Genomic DNA, 18,985 nt, shown 5'->3' on the forward strand with positions numbered 1-18,985 from the left:
GCTCCAATTTTTGGGTTTGTGTTGGTGACAGACCACTTTATATAATATTTAGAAACACCTACAACTACTTCACCATTCTACATTCAAAAGTATCTGTAGTATGAAACACAACAAAGGAAAGACAACTAATTAATTCATAAAATACTTTAATATCAATCTGTTACTGCAAATGATCATGTAAAAAAAGCAATGCTAGCATGGAGCTATAATCATATATAATTGGCACACTCCTTATTCTTTTATGTTGAACTAGATGAATATGATGAATATGTGCACACATTAAGCACTGCTGCCACTTTGGCACATCTCTATAGCGTATACTGCGTGTAAAATTGTTGTAAGTGTATAAAGTTTAGCCTAATATCTCTCCTTCCCTCCCACCACTCCCCATGTGGTGTTCATATGGTCTTAAAAGCCTTTCTCTACTCTGCTTATGAGTCGCCTCTACATGTTCACAACAGACGTCCTAAGCACTCCAGTAATATCCCACTGGCTACTGCTGACTGGAGGTCACTGCCCCTGGTCAGTGAATGTTTATCCATTGCCTCCTCTTGGCCAAGCCAATGAACACAGCCATGGCCAGGGAAATGACAACCAGCACTGCTATGATGACCGCTACAGCGACCATGGAGCTGCCTTCAGACTGGGTGGAGGCAGCTGAAAGAGTCAGGTGAAAGAGAACGATACAAATATCAACATACACACTCAGGACAAGCACACAGACCAACAACGCATTTGTTAGATCTGACCCTATTCACGTATTTGAGTAAATGTTTTCTAACAGAATGTTCACAAGTTTATGAATCCCATGGGGGAAAAAAGCCTTACAGTAAGGAGCCGCACCCTCCGGACTTCCTGTAGGGAAGGGAAACCAGAAAATGTTTAGTTATTCCTCTGAGACTGAGATCGACTCTCTCATATAGATACATCATGAAGGTCCCACAGACCACAGTATCACTATACCGTTGTCCACTCTGGTCACAATGGGGCCTGCGGACACAGTGGCAACATTGTCAGCTGATACATCCTGGCTGGCTGGAGCATCCCTCCTTCTCCTGGCTGTGGTGGAGCAGTTCTGTTTGGTTACATTTACATTTAGTCATTTAGCAGATACTCTTATCCAGAGCGACTTACACTGAATACAGGGACATTCCCCCCCGAGGCAAGTAGGGTGAAGTGCCTTGCCCAAGGACACAACGTCATTTGGCACAGCCGGAAATCAAACTGGCAACCTTTTGATTACCAGCCCGATTCCCTCACCGCTCAGCCACCTGACTCTGGTTGATTGTTAAACATTTACATTTATGCATTTAGCAGACGCTTTTATCCAAAGCGACTTCCAAGAGAGAGCTTTACAAAAGGAAGTCACTGATCATAACAACGAGGTAGTCCCAGACACTGCGAGCAGCCAAAACATGAAGCATACAGTACATTGTGAAAAACTAAACAAGTGCCAAAGGGAAGACCCATAAGAGCATGCAGTTATACAAGTTACAAATTAAAACAACATGAACCACCCAAAAAGTGCAAGACTGTACCTGTAAAAGAACAATTAACAGTAAAATATTTCACAGTGAGTACAAGAGTTAACTTTGTAACTAACCTACAAGAGCAACAAGTCTCTCAATAAGAGTCATTGTGATCCTGGAGGAAACTAACATCAGGTTCAATCAAGCAAGCATTCCTAAACACTTCAGTTTATTCATATAAATTAAATGTAATATGGTGGCCTCAAAAATAATCCGTTCTTTGTTTAGTATGGTAAAGTTTGTGTTCATTAGACTGGTTGGCAGTGGATGTGGATGGCATGGTATAACTATACTTACAGGAAGCAAGGCTTGGCAGGTTGACACCTCGCAGAGGCGGGTTACACAGTGGAGGTAGAAGGTGGAGACAGTCATGTTCTTGTGCTGCACAAAACGGAAGGCCTCAAAGGAGAAGTATGCTTTTTGAGACACTCCATTTACATCAACCTTTATCTGTCCATCACGCGTACACCTTAGAAGAAACATGAGGAACACGTCACGTACAAATTTAGAGAGGCCAGATACTGAGCCTGAGTAGTAATCATCAGAGTTTAACATTTCCAAAGCTACACAAAAGGTGTATAGTATGACACAATGAATGACTCACCCGACAAAGAGATCATAATAGGTGCTGTTTGTGGGAAAAGGACTTGTTGTGGCATAGCATCGGTCCAGCATTACATTGAACCTATACAATTTGACAAAGGGATACTATATCATGGCAATTAGGCTGTCAATTCATATTTTTTACTCTCAATTACATTTTAAAGTTGAAGTTGTCCAACAGTGGTATACGTCTTACTGTACATGTAGTGGCATCAATCATACCTTTCAGTTAGATTTGTAGCTTTCACCACCACAAATATCCTGGTCTTCAAATTGATCCCAGTTTCAGGGACAATGAGTGACTGAGTGTAGTTTGCATCCTGTTCCACAGAAGAAACTATCAGCAACCAATGTACATCTCTGAACTCCTATGTGTTTTGTATTCCCTATGTCCACTATACAGTATCCTACATGCAGGAAATGTGATGTATACTCACACTGTATAGCTTCATACTCAGTGTGCTAACAAAGCTGCCGTTATTGTCTCTAACTGCAAGACTCACGCCAGATCTGTGATGAAATGACGCCAATTAGAGTTCACATCATAGTAGGAATAGTTTGTACACCTAAAAGTAGTTGGGAGCTAGTCGTAAATGTTTGTGATTAGCCTACTCACACAGCCACTTCAGTGTTATTGACCAAGTACTGGAGAGGGTACCGACAGGAGAACAAGTACATGATCTGCTGACGGTAGGTGATGGTACCAGCACTGGGATCTAGGGAGTTGATTATGCCAGATATATTGACATACTGGATATTGGAGAAGTCGGCGAAGACCCCAGTCCCAACTTCACTAGTCAGCTGTTCAAGGATAAAAATTTAAATACAAGTTTATTTTCATAGGTTTGATGCCACTCAATAATGTATCAGTCAGTTTTCCTTTTATCTCTGTAAATAAATACCCTAAAATTGTTCCTGCAAAGTGTCATAGCATTTGCAGTGATTGAAAGATTGAATTTCAGGATTGGTGGGTCAACAGTCCAGTCTGGAATGCCACGACACTCCGGGGTGGAGAACTGTGCGTTAAGGGCCATCAGAGAGGAATTATATCCACCAAAGTAGACAGGGCAAAGAAAGATGCTCATCTCCATATAATCTGTGCCACACATCACTTTTATGTCAGAGTTCACTGTGGATAATGAAAGTATAGAGAAATTAAAGACAAACAACAAATATAGTTAAGGACACAAACAATCAATATGACAGAACGTAATTCTAATACTGATTATATATTACATATGTTTGAAGTAAAATATATAACGTTTTTTACTAACATGGTGCTCTGAATGTCGAATGTGTGTTGCATAAGGTCTGGGCCTCACACCACAGAATTAGGCCCAGATAGTACACAAGTACAGGACCCAACATTGTTCTCAGTCTGGAAGAAAATAGCAAAAACAATTGAGACCAAGGCATTCACCCAAGCCTTTTCTGAAGAGACAATCTAAAATAAAATTACTCTTGGACCGAACCGTGTCCAGCAAAACTCTGCCTCAAGGGTCATAAATGTAACAATATATATATATATTAACAGATGAACTAGGTTTGACCTATTGCTGGTGAATTGAGCTAATGTCAAATAAGTTACTATAAAAAGTTCTATATCGTTGGACTACTAAAAGAGCCATTTACCAATGTATTTATATGGAACATTTGAATTTTCTTTCCCCACACAAATATTGATGGTAATTTTATGAAAAATACATCAAACATATACAAATTTTACCCAGGATAGCAATAAATTACAAGTCCACTGGTTGTATAGACTCACCTGTAGGTCTTCATCTTTCTCAGATGCTACGATACCTCTGCTTCTAGCTACCTTTATTTATACAGAGATAACATGAATTGAGGGGCGTGAGAAGGAATATCTCAAACAAAAGGGTAACATGAGATAGTGAAAACAGCTTGATATTGGGCTGGACTGCAAAACGGATCTTTGCTCATATTACATGACCAGAAAAGTCCATATTTAACCTTTTTTTCTATTTGTATCAATGTATTCCACAGCATTTAAAATAATTAATATTTAATCATACACATTTTTTAAATTAAAGTACTTCAGAGAATGGGCTGTATTATATATATATATATAAATGTTTAACAATCAACCGGAGTCAGGTGGCTGAGCAGTGAGGGCATTTAATAGACTTTGAATGCTTCACTTGAAGATAATCTTGGGATGGCTGAAGACTGGATGACATTAACATAGATGTTTTTCACAAATAAACATTTTCTTTCTTCCTGCAATCACAATTCCTTGTTAATAAATTGATATTTTTTAAAGCATTTTTATCTTTTATTTTTAAGTCCATATAAAGTTATCTTCGTACAAGAAACAGGAGGTGTGCAAGGTCAAATGAGGTCAGATGTAAATTCCTAGTATGTTGTGTAAAGGACTGTGTACCTTTGGTAAGCCTTTGTCTCTCATTTTTCATTGATTTCCAACAGTATACTTTGTCCTAATAGACAAAAAGCTATGTGCTAGCTAATGCACGCACATATTGTACTGCCCATTTTTTGCGATAAGGGAGTTATTGTTTTTCAACACAGTATACTCGTTCTGTAATGGAAACGCTTTGTTGTGGCCTCAGGCTTTAAGTCGTGTGTAGAACCCCGATTCGGTTCTCTCACAGAATAAAAGACACACCTTTCTGGGCTAAGCCCTGGCTCTTTTGTACCCTAACATGAAAGGGACATTTAACTATCCTTGGTCCCTAGGAGGATGCACAATGTGAGTACAACCTAAAAAAGGAGAATGCAATGTTACTGCTAAGGTATCCAGTGACAAATTACTGTTTGGATATGGCTTTGTTTGTTTAAACATCCCTGAGGCAGGTCTGTGTTGCGGTTTAAAATATCCCCTTAAAAAAACTTACTATTTATAGTCCTATTGTTAATGTTATTTCTCACATTCTATCACACTTATGATTTGTCTCTTACTCATATCTAGATCTAGGACCTTTCTGTTTGGATTTACTGAATTATACTGTCAGTACAACTCAGTGTTTGTCTGGTAAGTCTGAACTCCTAACAGTGTGTTCCACAGATACAAAAGCAATCCACAGCTCTTGACCTATGATGAGTCACCCTTCTTAGCAGATCCTGAACTGTCTTTGTTCAACCACATAATGTACAGCTTATCTCCTCTGAGATGTAGTCCATATGGGCCATAATTGACAGGGGTGTGTTTGTTTTTCTGCTGTGATGGATCTCTATCAAAGAATGTATCACTCTCAGTACAACAATAGCTGCAATTTACACCTCCCAAAACCAATGGTGTCAATGCATATTTGCAATTGTATGAAGAATAATACAGTTGGTGGTTACTCTTTTAAGGCAACTTTCAAAAATCAAGACTTCCCCTCTCACACACCAAACACACGCAGGATGTTTCCATAGGCCTACGTATCGTTGTCGTATTGTGTTTAATTCAATGGAATTAATAATAAAAATAAACATCTAGAAACTGCTATTGCATGTTTTTAGCGTCAGACGTACAGACAATAGGGCGAAAAAGATTATTGGTTCCTTTTACGAAATGGTTCGCACTTGATTGGTCAGAACGGTCTACCCTTTTCTAGAGAGTTCTTCATCTGTCAAAGAAAAGACAAGCTAGCGAAGTTCAGGCTCACACGCAGTTGAAGAATCGGAGGAACGCTATTGAATCCGCTACACTGCGAGTTATATTGCTATACAGGTTAGTAAAATAATGTTTTATTTTAAATTAGCACGACTTGACTAGTTATATGTGAACATATTTCTGGATTACATTTGTGTTATTTTTTTTTGTAGCTATAGCTAGTAACCTTGCTCGCTTGAAAAGTAGGCCTACGCAGTACAGTACTGTAGCACTAGCTAGCTAGACTCGAGTGTTTTGTTCAGAAAAACCTCATTTTTGAGCTAGCTACCCTATTACAGTATATGCGGCTCCTAATTTCAAAATATCTAACCTAGCTAGAAGTGAAAGGCACTGTAAGTGGAGTGAATAAATGAGTCCGTTTCTAAAGCGAGGTTCTATATGATGAGTGCGTCTAGCTAGCTCAACTTGGAAGCAACTGTCATCACTCCTCTCACTTGTCTCGCTATACACACAGCAGTCATACTTGTGTGGATCATAACTTGAATTGTAAGGTGTTATTGTGGAAATGTCCACCTATTGTTGGTTGTGCTTCAAGGAAAGGTGCACTGAAAAATGGCTAAAGTCGCGTTAGCAAACCAGCTAGAAAACCGAAAGAAACGTGTGGAATGAAGGAGAAGCAGATCGAATGTTCCAGATGGTTCTCCTGAAGACGCGCCCTAGTGTAGGCCCACTAATAGGCTATACCTCGTTACCGAGACGATAGATTGATTTATTTATTTGTGGCAGTGTTTATTTGTTAAGTTTACTTCGTTAAAATGTTGTATTATGATATTTGTATTTTAAACGGTCTACAGTCATTTCTTGCAACAATAACAAAAAAGCCTGATATTCCTGAGTCGACGTAAGGATGCTTTTAGCAGTGCCATTATGTCAGTTGCTGCTGTTTGCTGTGGAAACGCTCTATTGCAAATAGACAGTTGGGAATTGAACAGGTGCTGGGGTCATTCAGTGACACTTATGTTCTTAAAATAGCATTTACCGAGAGTAGGCAATCCAATGCTGGACAATTCTAGCCACTGTCATTGGAATTACTACTGACAAAACCGTAACATGTTCGCTAAATGGTTAGCTCAGAAATATATAACTATATTTTGTTTTGAAACCTGTAACTAATGATTAAGTGACGGTTTCTGTTGGAATCCCTCCAATGCACCAATAGAATCTTACTCATCAGCCATGTCAAAGGGACCAGCGGTTGGCATCGACCTTGGCACCACCTACTCCTGTGTGGGTGTATTCCAACATGGCAAGGTGGAGATCATTGCTAATGACCAGGGCAACAGGACAACACCCAGCTATGTGGCATTCACCGACTCAGAGAGGCTAATTGGAGATGCTGCCAAGAACCAAGTAGCCATGAACCCCACCAATACAGTCTTTGGTAAGACATTTTGTACTAAGTCAATTGATCAACTAACCTGTGGGATATTAACAAGGGAGTCATTGTAGCTTTTGTCATCTCCCCTCAGATGCAAAGAGACTTATTGGAAGGCGTTTTGATGATGGCGTGGTCCAGTCAGACATGAAACATTGGCCCTTCACTGTCATAAACGACTCAACCCGACCCAAGGTCCAGGTGGAGTACAAGGGGAAACAAAGGCATTCTACCCTGAGGAGATCTCCTCTATGGTGCTGGTCAAGATGAAGGAGATTGCCGAGGCCTACCTGGGAAAAGTGAGGCCATAATTCAACCTACTGGTTTAACCATTCAGAATACTATTGTCATTTCTTTAATGTAGATCCCATTATAATTTCTCAAAAGTTGATAAGAATATTGTATTGGATAATTCTTTGTTCTGCGTCCTGTAGACCGTGTCCAGTGCCGTCGTAACAGTACCAGCCTACTTCAACGACTCCCAGCGCCAAGCCACTAAAGATGCCGGGACCATCTCAGGACTCAACGTCCTCCGAATCATCAACGAGCCCACAGCTGCTGCGATCGCCTATGGCCTCGACAAGAAGGTTAATTCACTGACTCTACCCCTCTGTTAAATACCTGAGTATGATGTAATACAGAACTTTTACAGTACTGTGCAGTAATAACGCGGTAACTTAAGTTATTGATTTGATTTCAGGTCGGGGCTGAGAGGAACGTCCTCATTTTTGATCTGGGTGGCGGAACTTTCGATGTGTCAATTCTGACCATTGAGGACGGCATCTTTGAGGTCAAGTCCACGGCAGGAGACACTCACCTGGGCGGGGAGGACTTTGACAGCCGCATGGTGAACCACTTCATCTCCGAGTTCAAGCGCAAATACAAAAAGGACATCAGCGACAACAAGAGGGCTGTGCGTCGTCTCCGAACGGCATGCGAGCGTGCCAAGCGCACCTTGTCCTCCAGCACCCAGGCCAGCATCGAGATCGACTCCCTGTACGAGGGTGTGGACTTCTACACCTCCATCACCAGAGCCCGCTTTGAGGAGCTGAACGCAGACCTTTTCAGAGGCACCCTGGACCCAGTGGAGAAGTCCTTGAGGGACGCTAAGATGGACAAGGCCCAGGTCCATGACATTGTCCTGGTCGGAGGCTCCACTCGCATCCCCAAGATCCAGAAGCTGCTTCAGGACTTCTTTAATGGGAAGGAACTCAATAAGAGTATCAATCCTGATGAGGCTGTGGCATATGGTGCAGGTTAGAATCCCAAAGTTTTTACCTTTTTCCTTTTCTACCTTTTTTCTTCATCTGTTGTGCTGTTCAAGACATTGTTTAATGAAAATCCTCTGATGTTTACCTAAGTGATTATTTTTGTGTTGAACAGCTGTGCAGGCAGCCATCTTGTCAGGTGACAAGTCTGAGAACGTGCAGGACCTGCTGCTGCTGGACGTCACGCCCCTGTCCCTGGGCATCGAGACGGCCGGCGGGGTCATGACCGTCCTCATCAAGAGGAACACCACCATCCCAACCAAGCAGACCCAGACCTTCACCACCTACTCTGACAACCAGCCTGGCGTGCTCATCCAGGTGTGAACAGGGGGGGGGAAATTGTGTTATACTAACCAAAATGCTGTTGTTTTGATTTGAACAATCTCAATGGCCCAACTTAGATTTATATTCATATATTAACTGGAATAGTAGGACTGTCTTCTAACGGGATCTTGTGTTTATCAGGTCTATGAGGGCGAGAGAGCCATGACCAAGGACAATAACCTCCTTGGGAAGTTTGAGCTCATCGGCATCCCCCCCGCCCCCAGAGGGGTCCCCCAGATTGAGGTGACCTTCGATATCGACGCGAACGGCATCATGAACGTGTCGGCCGCTGACAAGAGCACCGGCAAGGAGAACAAGATCACCATCACCAACGACAAAGGTAAACAGCTTCTCAAACATTGACCCAAACTCAGATTGGTGACAATGTTTGTGCGCCAGTATTATACACATTTCGTAACAGATTCCTCTTCCAGAAGTCTTGTAACCATGAGCTCCGTCTCCTGTGTCGCTGGACAGGTCGTCTGAGCAAGGAGGACATCGAGCGCATGGTCCAGGAAGCCGACAAGTACAAAGCAGAGGACGATGTCCAGAGAGACAAGGTCTCCTCCAAGAACGCCTTGGAGTCCTACGCCTTCAACATGAAGTCCACCGTGGAGGACGAGAAGCTGGCAGGCAAGATCAGCGACGAGGACAAGCAGAAGATCCTTGAGAAGTGCAACGAGGTCATCAGCTGGCTGGACAAGAACCAGGTATGGGGTTGGACTTGTTGTATAAACACAGCAGGGACTGTGAGTCAAGATGGGATTGGCTCATCCGTCATCTCTTTAAATGTCTATGTCTCTTCCTTCTGTAGTCTGCGGAGAAGGAGGAGTTTGAGGACCATCAGAAGGAGTTGGAGAAGGTGTGTAACCCCATCATCACCAAGCTGTATCAGGGCTCTGGAGGGATGCCAGAGGGCATGCCAGGGGGGATGCCAGGTGGGATGCCAGGGGGCTTCCCAGGGGCTGGGGGTGCCCCTGGAGGAGGTGGATCTTCTGGACCAACTATCGAGGAAGTTGATTAAGTCATTCCCAGTGTTCCTGTGAAACAGCCATCAAGTTTAGCTTAAGCCGTGGAATGTGCTGGACCATTATTTATCTCACAGTTTGCACATCTATCACTTTGTTTTGGGTCATTTATTTTTGTGTGCTGAAAACAGCAACTTGACGGTGACCTTAGGTTGATGGGTCCTTTGCTTACATGTGAATTGTTTGTGGTTAAACTATTCATGTTTAACATACATAGCATGTTTTTCACTGTTAGCCTGAAATGTGGCTGAATTGTATTTCCAGCTCCCTGTTTGAGCAAAGATAATAAAGGGTCTTTCAAATTCTAGGCTGGCATTCAAAATTGTGCATCATAAGCCTTTTGAGCTTGACACATTTTAAGTATGACAAACAAACACTGTGGTACACCCATTTATTATATTTTTTCAGGTCAGTTAAACAGGATATTATGTCTGTGTGTAAACCCAGATAACAGTAGTGACAGAGTTTTCAAAGTCATATTTGATAGGGAGCCATTCATGGGGTAGAGTTTGGTAAATCAGCGTGAGTTGGAGTTTCTTGGGCATTCATGCATCCGGTAGGCACACATGTAGAATATACCTTTTCAAAAGAAAAAATTCAGATATTCAGTGAACATGGATATAATCAAATGAATTTAAGTAATATTGTCGGCCCTTGAATGGTGATCTGTTGGTCTAAGTGTGCTAAGAACCTTCCAGACTGTGACATCACAGCAGATAAGCTTACCTGAGAAGAACGTCAGCACCACGGACACCCAGCCCATGATGTAAGACCAGGAGAATCTCCAGTTCCCATAGCGTTTACCGTAGTAATTCACCGTCACCCCTGTGTAGACAGCCATCGCCAGCAGCACAAAGAAACCTGCAGATGACAAATCCCGTCACGTCCGATGACATCACTACGTGGACCTGAGAGGGAGGTACTTACAGGAGATGAAGAAGAGGATGCCGGCTGCAAAGGTCTTGTCAAACCCATCGAAGGAGGAGTAGTGGATGAAGGCCATGACTCCGATCACAATGCCAATGAAACAGGCCAGCAGGGACAAGATCATGAAGGCACGTGTGGCATCCCAGTACGCTAATGAGGGCACACAGAGAACAAGTCTTGCTAGCTCGCCGATATCTCCAATCATCAATTGTAGGATGCTCTCATTACATTATTCATCATGACCATCTGGAGGCCACCGTTTGCTGTTAATGCTTAAGGGATAAGTTCCTGTGTTAGGGCAGTGACCCTGGAGATTATGCTCGAGGGTTTAGACCTTATTGAACAGTGCAACTGCAGCATCAGAGGACTGAGATGAGCAACCCCTCCAGATGACTCAGTTCCTCCTGTCGGCATGACGAGAGGACAGAGGCCGTAGCTGTCGTGTGTAACCATGTTTTCTTACCAATGCTGTCTGTGTGTGTCATACATTTCCCTGGCACACAGTAACGCCACAGGCCCTGGTGCATGTAGTTGTTGGAATGACGGTACTGCATCCAGTAGTCCGTTGCTGTGGAGACCACGAGGAGTATGTTCCCTACCCCAGCGCAGAACAACCCTCCTCCCATGAAGCTGTACATGTTGCCAAACACACTGACACACACAGATGCAGTTAGGGACACTGGCTATGGACTAAATAATCAGAGAATATATTCCCCTAAGCACAGCATATTATGCATAACATATTTGAGGTGTTAATCTTACTTCACCATTCCCAATACAACATTAAATAGAAGCACACATCACATTCTTTATTTTACCATGATAACCTACCTTTATTTATCCTGTTTCTGGAAAAAGTAGGAGATTCCAATAATTCAGGGGGATCGTTAAAGCACTCCAGAGCCCAATATTGCCCAGGCTGTCAGGAAAGTTTTGTTTGTGTGTAGGAACCCCAGTGAACAAACGGCCAAGTAGAACAATGATGCATGCTGAGCCACCACCAATCACAGAGAATGAGGTTAGTGGTTTGTTGGAATCTGCTGAAAAAACAAAACTATGAAAGCATTTGCAAGTCTCGGTAATACTGATGACACGGGGGTTTCAATTCACAGTGCTGCACTATCATCCACAGTGGACATCCGCTCTGCAACAGGCTCAAACTAATGCAACGTTCACATAGTTTATTCTAAATAGAAAATGTATGCTATTCAACAATATATTGTTCATGTTAGCATAATTTAGATTACAATATAGATTATATTTTCATGCACTCGGAATTTAATTGTACAGGTATGGATGTAGACATGGTAGTTATGATTATGATGAATTATTGATAACATTTTCATACATAATGAATGCATTGCCCTTGCCCTAATGAATATCTCCATTACTGAATCTTTGACAAGAAGGATCAAAATTATTTTACTGCTGTCAGGTGTGTTGAAACATTCGTTGTCGATGAAACAAAGAATTATTTTGAGTGTAACTAGCAATATCACAAAACCACAACCCGAGATGTTTGAATATAGTGTTTGCATAGACTGGTATTACCAGAGAAAGACCATGAAGTAGTAAGGTCTCAATGTCGTCACTAGATGGCACTTTCTGCCTAGATGCTAATATGGACACATGAAACCTGTTCCAACATGTTCTTCAGTTGTCTAATCTGTAAACTTTCTTCAAAAATGCAAATAAAAATCCATTGTAATCCATATAAATATTTCCAATATTATTTGAGGTTAAATAAATTAAAGACTTAATTTAGGCAACAGAAGAAACTGCTTCTCTACATAGAAAGTACATTTTCTGGGATCTTTTGTTCATAATGCTGTGAGTACCATTACAAGAAGTTCATTAGATCACTTTCCCTAAATCTATAATCTTGTCATCCACCAATGAAACACAAAAATATGATTTTAATGATTAAGGCTGCAGTAGAGTTTCTATTCGGTCATTGCATCATATCATAATCACATCAAAAATACATCCGATCATTTTCATAATCCTGTCATTTACCAGTAATTTTAGGGTATTAAACATCAGCATAGTAGTAACTGAACGCTAAATATACTGTTTGTATGTATTAGATATAGTGATGACTATAGACATTACATTAACATTTAGTCATTTAGCAGACGCTCTTATCCAGAGCGACTTACAGGGATATTCCACCGAGGCAAGTAGGGTGAAGTGCCTTGCCCATGGACACAATGTTATTTGTCACAGCTGGGAATTAAACCAGCAACCTTCTGATTACCAGCCCGATTCCCTAACCGCTCAGCCACCTAACTCCCATTATATATCATTATCAGTTCACTACAGTAGAAATACAAACCAAACAAAAACAGGCTCTGCAGACTGAACAGAACGAGCAGTGAGGCCAGATATAGTTATATTTTTATACTGCTATATCTGTTTGAGTCCTGTGCTGGGCACAGTATGGGGTATGTTGTATTTATGAGCCTACCGCAAATTAAATGGATAATACTGTTGTTCTTGGTGGACATTAAACTAAGCAAACAGGCACAGTGCTCCTGCCCTGTTACCTCATCTAAAACCAACACTGTGTACCTGAAGCCAGAGAAAAATAAATAAATAAATTGCCAGGCAGGAAGCAGTTGACCTGGGGATAGCATGTCACAGGTGGAGTGTGACATCGCACGCATGCCCTCCTCCATTCTGATGCTTCAAGCCAAACAGCTGATTTTGCACGGCTGCAATAGACAGGCCCACTCTGTCTCCCCTCACAACACAAACCAACGCTACAGTTGCTCTTACTGTTGAAAATGTGTTTTGTAAAACACGGCTCTCTGTTCTGTCTGATAAGACGAGGCCAAACAAAAATCATATTTAGATAATAAATGTTTCAGACACTGTCAGAGTAACAAATGTTTTATTGATCTTTTTACAAAATCATGGCAGAATAAATGAAAGGATGTTTAACAAGGGTACTGGTTCACAAACCTTTGGTACAGAATAAGCAGGAAGCTGACTCCACAATTACAGAGAGAGAAACTGTCAACCAACACGCACCCACACACATACGTACATTATGTGCACGCACACACATACACGTCTAACTCAAAAGGTCTTGTTAACTCATTTGCTTTATATATTTTCTTGTCTCGCGTCAAACAAACATCATCATGGTTTTGGGGTTAACATGTAAACATAAGGTACATTCGAATATCTTCAGAATAATACGGACTCATCAATGACATTTTTGTTTTCTCAAAATACAATATTCTCTTTAATGTAGATCATATCAATAAAAAGTTATCAAAGACGTCTATGTACATATTGACGAAGGGCAAATGTCACATAAATAATGAATAAATAATTAAATAGAGAAAAAAACATGAAAAACAACATTAGGCAACATTAAAACAATAATGAAAAGGCAGGTGTCAAGCCTTAATGCTTCATCTTCGGTTGTTCTTTGATACCATGGCAACAGGCTGATGATCAGTGAAGTGGGAGGAAGGAGAAGAAGAAAGAGAGACGGTTGTGTCACGACACGTAATCTGCCTCCATCTATATGAGGTTCTGAAAGCAAACAAACATCCAACACAATCAGTCCTGGGGCTGGAGCCAAGGACTAATCCTAACACTGACAGTGTAATTTAGCGGAAGCTTAGCCACAGGAACACTGTGAGAGTTCTTGTTTGTTCCTATTATTTCCACTGACATTCCTGAGACAACTGTGAAAACATTCATTTGAATGCCTACCCTCAATTATCCATGAAAAGATGTGAAAACATCTCAAAATGCTACTAGAGGTATTACTGTCAACACACCGGATAAACTTTGCTGTTAAAGATGACAAGACTATAAGCCCAGTGACAGGTGGAAAACGTGACGATGGCCCCATGGGTTACTGTGTGTTCTGGCTCGCTGCCTGAACCAATCACACACTGATTAAGACCATGCAAGACGGCCTGTAATACCCCCCCCCCCCCACACACACACACGCACGCACACACACACACACACACACACACACACACACACACACACACACCCAACCTGACCCTATTATCCAAGCAACCAGAGCACACGGCCCCTCCTGAGCTGAGACCATGTGTGTTTCCTGTGTGAGGAGAGCACATTGAGAGTCTTGACTCACCTCGTCCCTTCTTCGCGCCGCTCCAGGAGCCCTGGGCCCCGAGGAGGCCCGTGGAGAAGCCCCTCTGCCCAGGGACCCGTAGCCTGACAGCTGGCCCCTGGGGAGGAAGCTGGACTGGCAGCACTGGATTACGTCCGTATCTGCAGATGACAAAAGACTCCAATCACCCAAAAGTGCAGCTGGATATATATGGGTTAAACCCTAAGTGATGGGTCAGAATGGACCCCCTCCCCAACATCTCTGGGTCGAGATCGGCGGATTGCTGATGGATGTGTGTGCTTAAGCTGATGGGGCCTTTTAAGTCCAGGGGGATTTGCATGAACGTGATTCAACGACAAAATCCAGATATTGGCCTGTACACTACAATATGTGCTTTCCAGTTGACATGAATTTCCCTGTACAACATGCACGGTAGATAGTATATCTAATAAGCAGGTTTTTGCCCCTTTGTGTGTTACGACAGTCTTTGGCAGTCAGTAGTCTCTTTTACACAGCCTGTTCAAGGCGAGAATGTTGTGTCATTATGCCGCCTTGCAGTTCTATGTTTGTTGTACCAGCATTAAGCCAGCAGGGGAGGTAGTTACAGAGCCCAATAACGTCTGTGTAAAAGGAGAGCTGGCATGGCAGGACTACAACTACTAAACGCTGACGCCACGTCGCATAATTCATTCGTCATTGTTATCTAAAATCACATACAGAGACTGTGATATGCTGGGTTTGCTGCCTTTGTTTGGTTCGGTGCAAACAAACACAGTTTGATAACGAGGGGGGGGGGGACTTCTTTATGGCAATATTGAGAAATCTATGTTGAAAATGAGCTTGAGACACCTACCCTGTGACAACCACTTGGCCGCCCCTCTCTTCTGTGGCAAGGAGTACTCCCCCTTCCTCTGCATGGCGGGCAGGCCCCCCTCTCTCTTATCTCTGTCTGCAAACCTCCTGCTGTTGCCCAGAGAATCTTCCAGAAGCTGCAGCGAGCCATCTGACGGTGGCGGGGCTGGCGGAGGAGGCAGGTCTGGCGGAGTGGTGGGATTGACAGCTCTGTGATTAGCAACATTCTACATCCAAACAGTCCATCAGGAGTATCAGCGCTGAGGGGCTGGTGTTGTACCTGCTTGGTTGTGCTGCTCTCTCCTGTGCTGACTGTCCTGAGGGGCTCTCTTCTTGATCCTGGTTCTGTGGCCGTGTGACGCCGCCGGTAGAGCGGGAGAAGATTGTTCTGACAGGAGAGAACAGGGACGTCACGCCCAGGAGTTTTAGAGGGACCCAAGCAAACCAAGGCAATTCAGAATAAATGGAATGTGATTCTAATGTACAAACACTCTCCTTATATAATCTCAGTGATTTTTTAACGATCTCCGAAATTATTCATGGGTCTACATTACTGTGCTGTCGTAAAAGGTGGTAAGTAATTTTTGGAAGTGAAGCCAAGCAATGACTCTATTTGGGTTTTAAGACACAATGTTCAGATGCACAAAACGAAAGCACAACAAACCTCGGCCACTGCTGTCTGAAGCAATGCCATGCCCTTGGAAAGCATCATCCCATTGGTTGGTGTGGTGAGGCAGAACGCCTTCATGAGCCTCCTTATTGGCAAACAAGTTTGGGTTGGACTGGGTCACCTGGGAGGCTGATCTATAGCGTGCCAGCAGATCAAAGTGCTGCAGCCTCATGTCGGCGTGGGGGCATGTCTCTTCTTGAGGTGAGGGAGGGGGGAGTGTGGCTGTGGACTGCAGGCTGTAGGGAGGGGTTTGGCTCAGTTCCTCGCCTCCAGAAGCCAGGCTGGCGAGTTCCTCCCTGGAACTTTCCATCAGGTACGTCCTGGCTGGCAGGGGGGGGCACCAGTCCTCCTCGTCAGAGCTAGAGCACAGCCAGGGAGCACAGTCACAACGTTACGTAGGGGGTCAGATGGCTGAGCGGTTAGGGAGTCGGGCTATTAATCAGAGGGTTGATGGTTCAACTCCCGGCCAAGTTGTGTCCTTGGGCCAAGCACTTCACCCTACTTGCCTCGGGGAGAATGTCCCTGTACTTACTGTAAGTTGATCTGGATAAGAGCATCTACTAAATGTAAATGTTAGACACAACTGTGGGACTGGAGGATCCAGTTTAGATGCCAGGGTCTCTGTCTGCCAGTGTTATAAAAGACAAAGGAGGGTAGTGGGAGTGGAATAAAACTAGAGTTCTAAAGAAACATTACATTGGCCCGTCTTGGGCAGCATTTCAACATCAGAACGACTCTTTGAGACAAGTAAACACCCACATCTGGAGGTTGAAGAATAATTCAGTTGACAAAACGCCAGCAGAGTTGGATGTAAGAAAAGGACCGTTGAAGGAAAGGGTTATAGTAGATAAGACAGACCAGGGGTGCTTTATGTTGTCACGACTAGAAGTGAGCGTCGGGTGGATTTAATGGAGGACATGTCATTGAAAACAGAGAAAGCTAATTCAGGCTGTCAGACGATGGCTAATGTCATTACCAAAGACACAGCCCAGTCAGAGCAGCTCACTCCCCCCCCCCCCCAGTTATGTCTACAATTTAATCTGTCAGAACCAGTTAGAGAGGATGCCAGCCTCCGCGCTGCCCTCGCCCCACAGCCGCAAGACTGGTTTAAACTCCCAGCTGCCATCATAAACTTCTTTCAAGTTTACTCAATAGCACTGGTTTGGTCCCTGGCGTCATTAACTTTCTGTCATGTGGTTCAGGTCCATCACCTGGTAAACAGAGCGGAAACAGTGAACCTAAACGCACCCCACTTAGGGAGGATGTCTGAGAGGACGGAGAAATGACACAGCAGGAACAGGACAGTGAGGTACGGAGATAAAGGGGCTTTAAGTAGCATCTTCAGCACTCTTAGATCTCTGAGCGGTTAGTTCACTCAGCTGTAGTTAACAGGCTGTCCCATCGGAGGCTGTCTGTATGTGTAAGTGTGTGTGTGTGTGTGTGTGTGTGTGGGAGGTGGTGGGGGGGTTGGGTCTGCATTACCTTGGCCTCCTCTCATCCATGTCTCTCTTGGTATGACTCATCTCCTTACTGGAAGGCAGTGGAAGAGACAGCACATCTTCCCAGTTGAGAGGCTTGGATGGAGGCCCAATAGATCTCTGCTGAACCAGCCTGGCTGTAGAGACACACCGTAACAAACACACACCAAAACCAAGCTGAGACAAATATAGGCAGTCAACATTTCTATAAAATATATTCATATAATAATATACTCTAAATATATAACAGAAATAGAGCAAAGGAACATAGTTATTACACTCAACCATTTCAACCTGAACAGGTGTCCATGATCATGCCGTTACCATTGCTTGTCCTTGGGTACTGGAGCTTGGCATAGTCGGATCCAGAGTGTCCAGACTGGAGGGTCCACTGGTCCAGGTCCTGCTCCAGACTCAGGCCTGTGTTGGCCAGGACAGGGCTGCTGGTGTAAGGGTCTGGCCCCTGGGTGTAGGGCATGCTGGAGTAGGTGTCATAGTAGGGCAGACACTGCAGGTCCTCGTCCACTGTGGTGTTGATGGTGCTGTAGATGGGGCTGTCGTTGGGTGCTGAGTTGTACTTCTCTGATTGGTTCAAGTAATTGGAGATTCCAACTGCTGGGCAAGTTGTAATACAGGATTATATAATTATTTATAACAGAATACAAAATGTATAATATAATACAGGCCGTAATTAAGGGAGGGCAGCCATTCAAAGGCCAGTCAAATAAAAACAACCAGGTTATCTAATCTTAAGAGCGTTTCTCTCATTGTGGCCATTTATAAGTAAGCTTTAGGAGGTGTCACTTACTGTAAGTCTTACCATTGTAGTATCTGTCTGTGGAGTCCAGCTTTCCAGAGCAGCAGTTGACTGTGTCTTTGTTGTTGGGTGTTAAGCTGGGAGCAGGCCACGAGTCAGCCAGCCAGGGGTAATTGCCCTTGTTGGATCCCAGCATCCCAGGCCTAAGCGGGGAGGGAGACCGTCAGAATTAGAACACAGGTGAGACTTTCTGGGGTGTCTGGAATTATTGTAATACTTGTTGGCCAGGTGGCATTTGGGTCTTTACCTTCCATTTATCAAACCAGATCCTTCACCATGAGAAAATCCCACTGCAAGAACATTACTGTGTTAAAATCAGGGTTGATACAGTGGTGGCTTTCATCCCACCACTGTTTTGTAAAGAAA

The 18,985-nt window shown here is 43.3% G+C and overlaps 4 protein-coding genes across 4 annotated transcripts in view; 1 reads left to right on the forward strand and 3 right to left on the reverse strand.

Annotated features, from left to right (window-relative positions):
- Window positions 1–129: 129 nt before the first annotated feature.
- On the reverse strand, window positions 130–3,920 carry LOC146257655 (zona pellucida-like domain-containing protein 1). Its single transcript, XM_084674574.1, has 11 exons — window positions 3,904–3,920; window positions 3,407–3,510; window positions 3,035–3,261; window positions 2,749–2,933; window positions 2,570–2,642; window positions 2,355–2,452; window positions 2,134–2,214; window positions 1,827–1,998; window positions 964–1,075; window positions 829–855; window positions 130–657 (listed from the first exon to the last, which is right to left on the reverse strand). Exons 1-11 carry the CDS (start codon window positions 3,915–3,917, stop codon window positions 524–526), a joined length of 1,227 nt encoding a protein of 408 aa, XP_084530700.1. The 5' UTR covers window positions 3,918–3,920; the 3' UTR covers window positions 130–523.
- A 1,849-nt stretch (window positions 3,921–5,769) lies between these two features.
- On the forward strand, window positions 5,770–10,077 carry hspa8b (heat shock protein family A (Hsp70) member 8b). The gene is made up of 9 exons (XM_084675008.1): window positions 5,770–5,832; window positions 6,935–7,156; window positions 7,245–7,449; window positions 7,585–7,737; window positions 7,851–8,406; window positions 8,534–8,736; window positions 8,884–9,082; window positions 9,220–9,452; window positions 9,557–10,077. The coding sequence occupies exons 3-9, from the start codon at window positions 7,402–7,404 to the stop codon at window positions 9,764–9,766; spliced, it is 1,602 nt and encodes a 533-aa protein (XP_084531134.1). The 5' UTR covers window positions 5,770–5,832; window positions 6,935–7,156; window positions 7,245–7,401; the 3' UTR covers window positions 9,767–10,077.
- A 210-nt stretch (window positions 10,078–10,287) lies between these two features.
- On the reverse strand, window positions 10,288–11,405 carry lim2.3 (lens intrinsic membrane protein 2.3). The gene is made up of 4 exons (XM_084675010.1): window positions 11,161–11,405; window positions 10,698–10,847; window positions 10,497–10,631; window positions 10,288–10,349 (listed from the first exon to the last, which is right to left on the reverse strand). Exons 1-4 carry the CDS (start codon window positions 11,333–11,335, stop codon window positions 10,288–10,290), a joined length of 522 nt encoding a protein of 173 aa, XP_084531136.1. The 5' UTR covers window positions 11,336–11,405.
- Window positions 11,406–13,573: 2,168 nt separating this feature from the next.
- Window positions 13,574–18,985, reverse strand: part of LOC146257658 (roundabout homolog 2) — a 28,363-nt gene continuing 22,951 nt past the window's right edge. Inside the window, exons 18-26 of the mRNA XM_084675007.1 lie at window positions 18,867–18,909; window positions 18,623–18,762; window positions 18,127–18,417; window positions 17,807–17,939; window positions 16,319–16,683; window positions 15,935–16,042; window positions 15,656–15,838; window positions 14,824–14,963; window positions 13,574–14,243 (exon numbers count right to left, since the gene is read on the reverse strand). Of these exons, the coding sequence (XP_084531133.1) occupies window positions 14,232–14,243; window positions 14,824–14,963; window positions 15,656–15,838; window positions 15,935–16,042; window positions 16,319–16,683; window positions 17,807–17,939; window positions 18,127–18,417; window positions 18,623–18,762; window positions 18,867–18,909 (1,415 nt within the window). The 3' untranslated portion in view covers window positions 13,574–14,231. The remainder of the gene's footprint in view (window positions 14,244–14,823; window positions 14,964–15,655; window positions 15,839–15,934; window positions 16,043–16,318; window positions 16,684–17,806; window positions 17,940–18,126; window positions 18,418–18,622; window positions 18,763–18,866; window positions 18,910–18,985) is intronic.

This window comes from Hypomesus nipponensis, chromosome 15 (genome assembly GCF_054491055.1).
Source record: "Hypomesus nipponensis isolate SF chromosome 15, ASM5449105v1, whole genome shotgun sequence".
Classification (NCBI taxonomy): Eukaryota; Metazoa; Chordata; class Actinopteri; order Osmeriformes; family Osmeridae; genus Hypomesus; species Hypomesus nipponensis.